At 45.0% G+C, this 13,179-nt stretch overlaps 1 protein-coding gene across 1 annotated transcript in view; it reads left to right on the top strand.

The window, feature by feature from the left end:
* The window catches only part of LOC138472587 (tyrosine-protein kinase STYK1-like), a 567,235-nt gene that overhangs the window by 318,710 nt on the left and 235,346 nt on the right, over positions 1-13,179 (top strand). Inside the window, exon 6 of the mRNA XM_069610834.1 lies at positions 3,447-3,530. Within this exon, the coding sequence (XP_069466935.1) occupies positions 3,447-3,530 (84 nt within the window). The remainder of the gene's footprint in view (positions 1-3,446; positions 3,531-13,179) is intronic.

The raw sequence follows: 13,179 nt of genomic DNA, 5'->3' as shown, positions 1-13,179 counted from the left end.
TAGGGAGTATATTATGCGTAGTCTCCTAGAGATACTGGTCATTCTGTGCAATAGAACTTTAAACACAAACTGCCTCCGCTTTTAAGCTTTGGAACTTTCTCAACATGTTTCTGTTCTTGTTCCAGCAGATGGTGAACATTCGTCAGGAGCACTGTGATGGGGTCACTAATACTGCTAATGCTCTTAGGTTAAGAGTTCCTTAGGTCTCCATTGGGTCAACTTCCAATTAGTATCCCAATGGTGCATATGGCTGCTATTACATTATAAGCTCTGGTGGTTTGTGTGTGTAGCTAGGTTGCACAGGAAAGTTTTAATATTAAACCTGAGTCCGTGCATGCTCGTTTCAGGGTTAGTAGATAGCCTCAGTTGGGATGGTATGCCATGTTCTCAATCATGCTCAGTAATACATAGGAACTTGTATGGAAGCTTGTATCCACTCGGCAGGTGTCAAGTGTCAAGTGAGTAGTCACAGGGTCAAGTAAATCCTCAGTGTACGTCTGGTGTCTGCTAGGGATTTTCCTCTGCATCGAAACCATGGCATCGTATCCGTATCTGGTCTGTGTTTCTGCTTTGCCCATAGCAGTCGTGTCCCCATCTGTGTCACTCATGTCTGTCATGTCCAACTTTGTAACATCGCAGGAGCTGCTGAACCCCACAGACCCACAAAGATGCAACAGTCTCAACTAACTACTTAACTAGCTGAGTTCGGGACACCCCAGGGAGAAAGGGGAAGTGGATAAAATAACAAACTCAGACACTGGATCTCCAAACTCGTCCTGGTATCTGCATGGGTGATAAATTAACACACAACATGAGCTTATGCTTCTGCTTTCTTTCCTAATACTTTTTCTCTCAACCTAAAGAATCAATTACCTGAAAACTCCTCTTCTACAGCTTAGAGGATTACAATCTTCTCTTGACCAAATGCTACTTTGCTCAGAAAACTGATTAACTATTCCCACTTGCAGTCTGTGAAAAATACTAGATTCCCTGTGGTAATTTTAATTTCCTTCAGAACATTTCTAATTATTTTCACCAAAGTTTCCTCAAGTCTTTTCTTGAAATCCCTAGCTTGAGAACTAGGACTATCTATCTCCTAATTGCTCATTATATTTGAAGAGCTTTCTAAATTCAAATAATTGAGTTCTTATGTTTGTCTTCTGCCCATAGAACCTTTTCATCAGAGAAGAAAAAATGCGCCTTGCAATTTCTATTGCTTCTAAGGAAGGGTCTGCCCTTTCTGGTACAGTTCACTGTTAGTGTTCATGGAAGTTTCTCAAAATAATTGAGTTTGATTATTGCAGTACTTAATCACTGTCCATTGGTGCGTTACTTAACAATAAAGCTGTTGCAGTTTTGATTTGAACCTGCAGTTCCTACAGTCGCTGCGCACTCCGTGCATAAAGAATGGAAACAAAATCAGTCAGAAGAACGTTTTAATTTCCTCCCCAAGTCTCCATGCTAACCGTGCAACAAAAACAAAGGCTGGGAAAGGAAAAACACACGCTGCACTGATAAAGTAGGGATGCGCTACGCTCACCTCTTAATAGGAGACAGCAGGGATCAGGCATGTTTCTCACCTCAGAAGACACGCTGCCACAAACGAACCGCCGCCTGGATAACTCAACTCCAAAATCATCTTCCGATTGTGACGCAGCTACAGCCTTCTTCCGGTCACCACACGCGGCAAATACTGAAAGCCGAACAAGGTAACATAGATAAGTACCAAAACTGCCTATAAGAATATGTCAGCTCAAATAACACGCGCGCACAAAAAATCAATTACACGCGCACACAAAAAGTCAACCCTACTCATGCCTTCAATCACAAACCCATTATCTAATCCCAAAAACCATACTAAGTAACTGCTAAAAGGAAAACTTTCACGTCTGCTGCAAAAATGCAACTTCGCTTCAAATGAAGCTTTCTTGTTCTTCTTTCTTCTTTCTTTTTATAATTGAGTCTTCTTCTCTTCCTCAATAGTTGTCTTCCTTGAAAACTTCACATCTTCCTGCTGAAATTATTTGCTTCTCAGAAAACCTTGGCCTAAAACTCAGGATCAAAATTTTACATGACCTGCTCACAGGAAAACTAAAATGAAAGGCAGCTTAGAATGTTCTACTCTGCCCTTTGTCCTTCCGTCCTCCAATCAAGAATCCTGCTCCTTTCCTCCATCTTTGCTACGGAGCCCACCAACAATCTGAATACCAAAGTCAAGGCCCAAACCAAACTTTACAGAAAGGTGTACAAAAAAGTGTATTGGGCAACTAAACTGTAAATGATTGATCACTCTTTGTAAAACGTTTGTAAAATCCGGTACAGGGAAGAGAAAGTGATTTCATGTTAATCTACCCAATACTGCAAAAAGTGATCTAGTGTGCATGTAATCTACCGAGGGACCTGACAATGTCTATGTTGGGAATGGTGCTGGTGGTCTGTGTCACAGGCTCGAGGATGGTATCGTGGTGGGAAAGGGGATGGCTGCGGACAACTTACCTGCAGATGCCCTCAGATAGCAGAATAGCAGACCACACCCTGCATCCTTTGATGTGTGACCAGAGGATGCAGGGTCGGATTGGCCTCGACATCGTCCATGGGGAGTGGGGGCCGGTTTCTGGCCATGCCTGAGCCTGTTTGGAGAAAAAAAAATGTTGAAAAGAATATTTTTTTTCTTCAATTTTTTCCAAAAAGCCTTTTATCCTTCTTAGGTCGATAAATGAGTACCAACACATGTTGGGTGATATTGTATGCATATTTGTATTTGTTCTATTAAAAAGAGCTTAAGCGTAAGTACTATACAATAACGTATTATCATTTGGTCTTGGCCGTCTGCTTGGATTCACAGTAATTTGACAATATGGATCTATACACACAGATATTAATGATACATATGGTGATCCAGGTGATCCTTGTATGAAATGTATATCACATTAGTGAAATCATAACCATATTTTTCATAGTGTACTTAGGAACAATGCCATTTGAAAGGTCGTGTTTCATCACTTCCTGGGATGTCACTTTGGGGTGGGATCAAAGGACCACTTCTGGTGATGTCATCAGAGGTCAAGGGTTGCGAGGGGTGGGCCACTTTTTTTTGGGTGACCTGGCCTATTTGAAATATTTCAAGTTTTACCATTACCGCCATACTTATAATTATGTTACTAGTTGCCATTTTATAATACGTTTTCTAACAAGAAAAGTGTGCAGTGCATAAAAATGCCACCTGGTCAATGTTTGATATCCCAGTACGTAAATAGACACACATTTAGTGTGTTATATGAGTGGTCTGGCCTGTTTGATATAGTGAAGTACTCATGATGAGAAAAAGTATTATACATAATTCCATGTGCTCCATTTTGGTGTCTGTGGAATCACACAATCTTTATGCAGGACACAGCACAAAAATCTGCTTATAAGTATGTACTGACATATTGTGTTCTTGGCAGGGTAACTTTGCTGGTGTAGACGGTGCCTATGATCTCACAGAAAAAAGAGTCTACTCCATGGCTGTGCAGCTTGCAAGAGGACTGGTATGTATACATGATACAGAGGGGAGTAAACCATGTGTGATTCTAAATGATGATATAGCATTCCTCTAATTCGAATCTAAACATGGAGATACAATAAAACTCAGTGAGAGTCTATTAGGACTCTCGATGTACAACCGTTTGAGACAGGATATGGTGGCACTAACTACCCAAAACTCTGACTGGAAATATGGTGATCCTTTCTGCACATCATCACCTTCTGAGAAGAAACGTAATATTACACAATTCGCTGAGATTGCTCGCTATAAAGTCTAAAAAAGCTTTCCATCCCAACCACAACTACCTCTCCTCATTCTCATACCCTTCATCCTCTGTGCTACCTTCTGCAATGTCAATCATGCCACTGTGAGGGGTCAGAAATGAGAGACGGACACAAAGTTGCAATATTTTCACTTTTAGACATCTTTATTAAACAAAAATGGGTTGGATAAACACCGCTCTATCCTATCCTAAGGAGATTTTTCCTGCCTAATGTCAAGTCGTTAAAAACCAAAAACTGTCCTTTTGTCCAACACATTCTAATCTGACCCTCACACTGGAAATGAACAAGTAAGGGTGCAAGGAAATGTCTCTGATTTATGTTTGGTAAAAAGTGTTCATAATTAAAATTAGTAGGTTAATCCAACTCTAGGATCCAGATGGTAGTTCCCTTCCCCTGGATATTAAGTTAGGATGGCCACAGGGTCTATTTCAAAGAACAGTTTCTTAATATTACAAAAGTCTCTCTTTGTCCAACAGTTCCTTTGGTTCTTTATACTAGGCTCAGAATCTTCTTGTGCAAACAATACATTCCTTAGCATTCAGTTCTTCCTTGGTTCCTTTGTAGTGGATTTAAAAAGGTTCTTACACATATGATAAATTCCACACTTAGTTTTCCTTTTAACTTCTTTTATATTTTAATGGATTTCCTGATGTGTTACTGTGACAGTTTAAGAGAGAAAGGTACAGATCAGAGCATTGATCAGAGCCAATCAACTGAAGGTGCAGTCATTCAGGAAGGCAGGAAAGCTGAGGGGATTGTGATGTCAGCAGGAGATGATGTGGCGATGGGAGGCTCTTCCAGGCAGGAAAGCTGAGGGGATTGTGATGTCAGCAGGAGATGATGTGGCGATGGGAGGGTCTTCTAAGAAAAGTCAGATCTATGCTCCAATGAGGAAAGAACAGGAAAAGAAAGGGTGCTTTTCTTGAAACAATCCTGTGGATGGATGATGTTTTGTTTTGTTTTGTTTTTTTGTTTTGCGGTTGGGCTCTGCAGGCGGTTGAAAGCGGTGAAGAGGAAGGAGACCGGCAGGAGGAAACGGCCGCGTATGAATGTGCCTATTAGGAAGAGACAATATAAAGGTTGGAAGCTCCGGTTGAGCATGTTTTAAGGAAAAAGGGTTAAAGTTTTTTTAGTCTAGTTAAGAAGAGAACCGTCGCCGAGAAGTCCTGGGTTTAGAGGCTGAAGAACGAAGCCGACGCTGACAGTCAGCTGTATCTCCCAGTTGCTCCGTCCAACAGCTGAGCGCTGTTCACTCCTGCACTCCGGCCTGTCGGGGACGGCGGAGTCCTACACGAAGTTGGCGGACGCGACGGCGCCCATCAGACAGGGGAGGTTCGTTACATCAAGGAGAAGCTGAAGATACAAGCAAGCCGTGGAGCGAACGAGGACCTAGAGGAATAGTCGATCTTCCCGAATCAAGGAGAGAAGGGCGAAGAGGAGGAGGCCTGGCTCCATCGACAGCGCTGCGGAGGCGGAGAACCTAAAGGAGGTGAGGACTGTGAAACGTGCCCGAACTGTTATATGAAGGGTAGAGGACTATTTAGAAAAGAAACGTTAACAAGAGGAGTCTGAATTGTGAGGAGAGGCCTGTTTAAACAAGAGAGGCAAGGACATTGGCAAAGAAAAAAAATAGAAGGCGAAGAGGTCTCAAGATGTAAAGGAGGGTCGTAGACTTTTAAGGGAGCAATTGTCGTTGCTGGGGAACAACACTGACCCTAAATAGTTAAGGACATTTATACTATCTATTCTATCTTTGTGGTACCCGGTGAGATTCAGGTCACCGAAAAGACATAACCTCCGGGGTGAAGGACCTGCCACACGTACTGGGACATTTAACATCGAGGGAAGTCCCAACTTCTCACCTCACCCCACTAAACTGTTAAAGCCTGAAGAAAACGTTACGGACTCCAAGTTTAATAAAAGTTATTACGTTCACATCCCGTGTCAAGAGTGATCCTTCTCAATACACACTCTTACAACTGGGTGGCAGCGGTGGGATTTATCGGAACACGGAGACGATGGAAGAACTAATCAAGACCCTGACTGAGGGCCAACAGTTGTTACAGCAGGCCCTGCAAATTCAAAGCCAACAGGCCCAAGCTGATCGACAAACTTTCCAACAAGCGCTACAGGTACAGCAGGCCCAGTTGCTGGAGGCCACCAACATGAGAATTCACACACCGGTCCCTACATCAGTCCTTCAGAAATTCTCCAGTGGTGAAGACCCCGCCCATTTCTTTGTCAATTTTGAGAGAGTCGCCAGGAATGCTCAATGGCCTGCCGAGAGGTGGTGCCATTACATCGCACCACTTATGACCGGAGAGATGCAAAGCGCATACCAGGCCGCTAACCCAGCCGGAGACACAGCCTATGCCGATATGAAACGGGTGGTCCTTGAGCGGTTCGGGCATGACGACGAAGCCTACAGAATCAAGTTTCGTGAGGCTAAACTCCTGGCGGAGGAGACACCTCGACAGCTGTTTTACCGGATAAAGGAATTAGGGGAAAAATGGATGCAAATAACAACCTCGACAGCTCATGAAGTAGCCGAGAAGGTCATAATGGAGCAGTTTGTCGAGGCTTTGCCAGTCCCAATGCAGAGATGGGTGAGGCAACATCATAGGCCCACTCTGGTTGAGGCAGTCAATATCGCCTCTGCATACCAGAAGGCCGGTCAAGCGAAGCTAATGGTTTACCCTTCCACTCCTAGGGCCGGAGGAAGTCACACCGGTATGGCCATCCGACCTATGCCCACCTCTCGATGGCCAAATTCAATGCTTAAAAAAACTGACTCGGAAGGAGGACGATTTCGGCCTATTAGTGAAAACCAGTTGACCTCCCAGCTCTCCAGACCACCGAGCCTCAGCGCAAAAGGACCGCAATGCTTTGAGTGCGGCGATTGGGGTCACTTAGCCAGGCTGTGTCCGAGGAGGGTTAAAGCAGAACCGATGGAGGTAGGAGTTCTCGAGGCAACCAAGGAGGTCAACCAGTATGAAGCTACTCCAAGCCGGAAGACCACGTATCCTTATATATGTGAAGCCGAGGTCGAGGGTCGACCTACCAGAGCCATGCTAGATTCAGGAAGTCTTCAGACAGCGGTGATCCCTGAACTGGTAGGTGGAGTCGAGGGGTTGAAAAAAAGAATATCCATCAGATGTGTGCATGGGGATGTTAAAAGGTACCCAGTCAAAGAGATTCAGGTTAAGCTAGCTGGGGAACAAATGACTGTGAAGGCAGCAATAATGCCCACGCTGCCGGAACCCTTGTTAGTTGGCTCTGATGTGCCTGATCTACCACGACTTGTTAGAAAGATTGAGAGTCAGTGGCTAAAGGAGGCCCCTTTCTATAACCAAGAAGTGATATCCCAAGACAATAAGAGGAGAAAAAGTAAAAATCAGAGAAGGATAGAAAAACAAGCCTGGATCACGAAGAACATGTGCCCTGTCGCCATAGACTGGAAAATAGATGAAGGAGGCGATAGCTTTCGTATGGCCCAAGAACTCGACCCCCTCCTGAAACATGCGAGAGACTCAATAGGACTAGGTACGAGTGGAAAGACTCCCCATTTTATTAAGGAGAATGGGTTATACTATAGAGAGACAACAGGGCCGAACCAAGAATCTGTTCGACAATTGTTGATACCCAACAAATATTACCGGACTGTTATGGAGGTCGCCCATCTACAGATAGGGGAAGGTCATCTAGGAGTAGAAAAGACCACACAAAAGATTTTAGCGAGATTTTTTTGGCCGGGGGTTTATGGTCAAGTAGCCCGGTTCTGCCAACAGTGTTCGGAATGCCAAAAAAAGAATCGAGCAAATGGAAGCAAGGCGCCTATACAGTCAATGCCACTAATTTTAGAACCCTTTCAACGAATAGGAATGGACATCGTCGGTCCCTTGGATCCCACCAATAGAGGTCACAAATATCTGCTAGTCGTCGTTGACTATGCGACCAGGTACCCCGAAGCTTTTCCATTGCGTTCCACCTCTGCGCAACAGATATGTGATGTCCTCGTTCCATTTATAGCAAGAGTGGGTATTCCTAAGGAGATAGTTACCGACAGAGGCAGCAACTTCATGTCGGCTGTGTTAAGGCAAGTATGCGAAACTTTACACATACAACAACTTAGAACAGCCGTGTACCACCCCCAAACAGATGGCCTGGTTGAGAGATACAACCAGACCATAAAGCAGATGTTGAGGAAGACTGTACAACCTGAAGAGCGAAATTGGGATAGGCTGTTACCATGGGTTTTAATGACATTGAGGAATACGCCTCAGTCCTCAACGGGTTATGCCCCGTTCGAACTCTTGTTCGGAAGACCAGTGAGGACTCTCTTAGATATTCTAAAAGAAGGATGGGAGGAGCAAGCTCACCCAGAGGTTACCCTAACGGAATACGCCTCAGAGTTAAAGTCAAGAGTGGAGAAGCTCCAAGCTGTAGCCCGGGAGAATCTGCAGCAAGCTGTGCGGAAGCAAGAACAGTATTATAATCAGAAGTCAAGGTTGCGTACCTTCCAAGTTGGGGAACAGGTCCTTGTGCTTCTTCCTACCTCTGAAAACAAAATGTTAGCATCGTGGAGGGGCCCGTACACGGTGGAGAAGGTACTAGGACCAGTGACTTATAAGGTACGCCAACCTGATAATAAAATCCCTCTTCAGACCTACCACGTCAACTTGTTAAAGAAGTGGGTAGAACCAGATGTGATGATTGCCATGATAAATGTGGAAGAAGGGACAACAGAATATCTACCGACTTCTGAGGAAACAGTCGGTAGGGTGGCTTTAAACATAAACTCACAGCTAGACCCTTATCAAAAAAAGGAACTGGCCGAGTTGCTGGATCTACATGCCGATTTGTTTTCCTCAGTGCCCGGGAGAACGACATTAACTTGCCATCGCATTCAGACTGATCCGGGTGTCAGAGTACGAATAAGACCGTATAGATTACCAGAGGCCAGATTACAAGCTGTGGAGAAAGAAGTTCAAGAGATGCTTCGGCTAGGGGTTGTGGAGCCTTCCCATAGTGACTGGTGTTCTCCTCTGGTGATGGTTCCGAAGCCAGACGGGAGCATTCGGTTTTGCATGGATTTTCGGAGGTTGAACGAGGTGTCCAAATTTGATGCATATCCAATGCCAAGGATCGATGACCTCCTAGAGAAATTGGGTGAAGCAAAGTTCCTGACAACAATCGATCTAACCAAAGGTTACTGGCAGATTCCTTTGCATCCCGAAGACAAGGAAAAGACTGCTTTCGCTACACCCAGCGGCTTGTTTCAATTTACCGTTCTCCCTTTTGGTTTACACGGGGCCCCTGCCACTTTCCAAAGGTTAATGAATCACCTAATTAAGGGCCATGAAGGTTATGTGGGAGCCTATTTGGACGATATTGTGGTTTATAGCCAAAGCTGGGCCGATCACCTAAAACATTTGGGGGCAGTCTTTCGGAGCCTGAAGGGAGCGGGCTTACACATAAATCCAAAGAAGACAAATATGGCAAACTCACATACCAAATATCTGGGTTATTATGTAGGACAAGGAACCATCAGTCCGCAACAAGAGAAAGTAGAAGCCATCCAGCAAGTACAGTTCCCAGCAAACACAAGACAGATTAGAGCATTTCTAGGATTTGTGGGTTACTACCGTAGGTTCATACCCCACTTCTCAACGCTTGCAACACCCTTAACAAATTTATTAAAATCTGATGCACCACCAAAAAGAGAGTGGAGGAATCCTGAAACTGAAGGAGCATTTATGGCCCTCAAGAACGCTCTATCGAACAAAGCTATTCTTCACTGCCCCGATTTTAAGATGCCTTTTTATCTGCATACAGACGCATCGGGAACAGGCATAGGAGCCGTTCTCTTTCAGAACAGAGGGATAGACGAGCGACCCATTCTGTTTATTAGCAGGAAATTGATGCCACATGAAATGAAATATGCAACGATAGAAAAAGAATGCCTTGCAGTAAAATGGGCAATAGACTCTTTGAGATATTATTTACTGGGCCGGAAGTTCACACTAGTTACAGATCATGCGCCGCAAGTCTGGTTGTCTCGAAACAAAGAAACCAACCCACGGGTGCTGAGGTGGTTCCTGTCGTTGCAGCCTTATTCGTTCCAGACTGTTCACCAATCTGGGAGCAAGATGTCTCAAGCAGACTTCCTGTCTAGATTACATGCCCTTCCCGAGCGTAAGGGCTTAAGGGAGGGGAAATGTGACAGTTTAAGAGAGAAAGGTACAGATCAGAGCATTGATCAGAGCCAATCAACTGAAGGTGCAGTCATTCAGGAAGGCAGGAAAGCTGAGGGGATTGTGATGTCAGCAGGAGATGATGTGGCGATGGGAGGCTCTTCCAGGCAGGAAAGCTGAGGGGATTGTGATGTCAGCAGGAGATGATGTGGCGATGGGAGGGTCTTCTAAGAAAAGTCAGATCTATGCTCCAATGAGGAAAGAACAGGAAAAGAAAGGGTGCTTTTCTTGAAACAATCCTGTGGATGGATGATGTTTTGTTTTGTTTTGTTTTTTTGTTTTGCGGTTGGGCTCTGCAGGCGGTTGAAAGCGGTGAAGAGGAAGGAGACCGGCAGGAGGAAACGGCCGCGTATGAATGGGCCTATTAGGAAGAGACAATATAAAGGTTGGAAGCTCCGGTTGAGCATGTTTTAAGGAAAAAGGGGTAAAGTTTTTTTAGTCTAGTTAAGAAGAGAACCGTCGCCGAGAAGTCCTGGGTTTAGAGGCTGAAGAACGAAGCCGACGCTGACAGTCAGCTGTATCTCCCAGTTGCTCCGTCCAACAGCTGAGCGCTGTTCACTCCTGCACTCCGGCCTGTCGGGGACGGCGGAGTCCTACACGAAGTTGGCGGATGCGACGGCGCCCATCAGACAGGGGAGGTTCGTTACATCAAGGAGAAGCTGAAGATACAAGCAAGCCGTGGAGCGAACGAGGACCTAGAGGAATAGTCGATCTTCCCGAACCAAGGAGAGAAGGGCGAAGAGGAGGAGGCCTGGCACCATCGACAGCGCTGCGGAGGCGGAGAACCTAAAGGAGGTGAGGACTGTGAAACGTGCCCGAACTGTTATATGAAGGGTAGAGGACTATTTAGAAAAGAAACGTTAACAAGAGGAGTCTGAATTGTGAGGAGAGGCCTGTTTAAACAAGAGAGGCAAGGACATTGGCAAAGAAAAAAAATAGAAGGCGAAGAGGTCTCAAGATGTAAAGGAGGGTCGTAGACTTTTAAGGGAGCAATTGTCGTTGCTGGGGAACAACACTGACCCTAAATAGTTAAGGACATTTATACTATCTATTCTATCTTTGTGGTACCCGGTGAGATTCAGGTCACCGAAAAGACATAACCTCCGGGGTGAAGGACCTGCCACACGTACTGGGACATTTAACATCGAGGGAAGTCCCAACTTCTCACCTCACCCCACTAAACTGTTAAAGCCTGAAGAAAACGTTACAGACTCCAAGTTTAATAAAAGTTATTACGTTCACATCCCGTGTCAAGAGTGATCCTTCTCAATACACACTCTTACAACTGGGTGGCAGCGGTGGGATTTATCGGAACACGGAGACGATGGAAGAACTAATCAAGACCCTGACTGAGGGCCAACAGTTGTTACAGCAGGCCCTGCAAATTCAAAGCCAACAGGCCCAAGCTGATCGACAAACTTTCCAACAAGCGCTACAGGTACAGCAGGCCCAGTTGCTGGAGGCCACCAACATGAGAATTCACACACCGGTCCCTACATCAGTCCTTCAGAAATTCAAGTTTAATAAAAGTTATTACGTTCACATCCCGTGTCAAGAGTGATCCTTCTCAATACACACTCTTACAGTTACTTTACCAGCAATCCTTTTGTGAGTTCTTTAGGTTTCCTTATATACTCCTCTGCCAGGTATCTTTTCACAATATTAAAAGTCTTTATTCAACTTCACAACTTCAATTGCCTGGTGGGTCTGCTTATCAGGACTTCTTTCATGTATTTCTCAAATTTCCTGGTATAAAGTTCTGTTAAGCTCTTTGAAGCATGAATACATTTTCTTCTACAACTTTGATGGACTTCCTGGCAGTGGTCGAAGTGGGTGGGAGCGGTTGGGAGCAGTGCTCTTCTACTTTTTAAAATCAAGATTGACCATTCCTATACTTTTATTTGAAAAAGAAACCTTTCCGGAATGGTTTCGTTTCATGATAAAAGTGTATGAAGAAGTTGAAAACTGCACTTCAGTGCACTGCACCGAAAATTACCTTAAACAGCAGGTGCAGTTGTTTGGGGGTTTTGATTGGGCCAAGAAGGGGTTGTGACGATGGTGTTTGTGGGGAGCGGGGCAGACTAGCAGGGAACATAGCTCCACTACTTATTTTCGTACACTTTGACCACTGCTTCCTGGTATTCTCCTCTGCCAGGAATCCTTTTGTGGGTTCATCAGATCCCCTGGTGTTCTCCCCTACCAGGTATCTTCCCACAGGTTTTAAACTATTCTTTACAATGTTGGTGGATCTACTTGTATACTTCTCTGCCAGGAGTCCTTTTGTGGGTTATTCAGATCCCCTTGTGTATTCCCTTGCAAGGTATCTTCCCACAATATCATGCAATTTCATGTGTACTCTCCTGCCAGGAATCCTACTCTGGGGTCCTGCAGATCCCCTGCTATACTTCTCTGCCAGGTATCTTCTGTCTACCCCAAATGTCATCTGTCCGATGTATTCCTTTCACCAGGATGTCTCATCATATTAATTGACAACTTCACATTCCACAATTGTATGTACCTTGCTGTGCGTCTCTTGGTTTGCTTAAGGTTATACTTACTCCAACGTAGGTACTTGGTACTTCTCATCAGTATTTGTTTGACTAGGAAAACACTTGTACTACTTGTTCCAATTCTCCTCACACTGACATCTCATATATAGGGGTTTGTTCAATGTTTGCCACTGCGCTTTATCTTGTCAATATTCAAATGTTCATAATTCATTCAGTGGCTTGCATGCCTGTGGGTACGACCCGGGGTCCCCAATGGCTCTAGGCAAACTCACTGGTTCCTTTCAGCGTCCCCAATATGTGGTGTGTGCCTGCAGTGAAGCTTCCACTCTGTGATGGCCTTCTTTGCAATGCAGACCTTTCTCCCACGTTTCCTGTAGCTCAACGCTCACCCACCGGCTTCTCCCTGTGGCTGGGACTGGAGAATGTCATTTCCCAGCACGACCGTTCTTCCAGAAGCTCCTCTGTAGCTACTGGTACTTAGACGGGACTTCCATGGTGCCTGCTGTGTCTCGCCTTCCTTTCTGCAGAGCCAGTATGTGAAACTCGCGCTTACATCCACCCGCGTAAATGTGCCTGCTCTTTTGACATCCTCTAGCACGGTTCTC

This window comes from Ambystoma mexicanum, chromosome 8, assembly GCF_040938575.1.
Source record: "Ambystoma mexicanum isolate Mex_15411 chromosome 8, UKY_AmexF1_1, whole genome shotgun sequence".
Lineage (NCBI taxonomy): Eukaryota > Metazoa > Chordata > Amphibia > Caudata > Ambystomatidae > Ambystoma > Ambystoma mexicanum.
The sequence above is the reverse complement of the archived record's forward strand: the minus strand, read 5'-3'. Positions and strand labels throughout refer to the sequence as shown.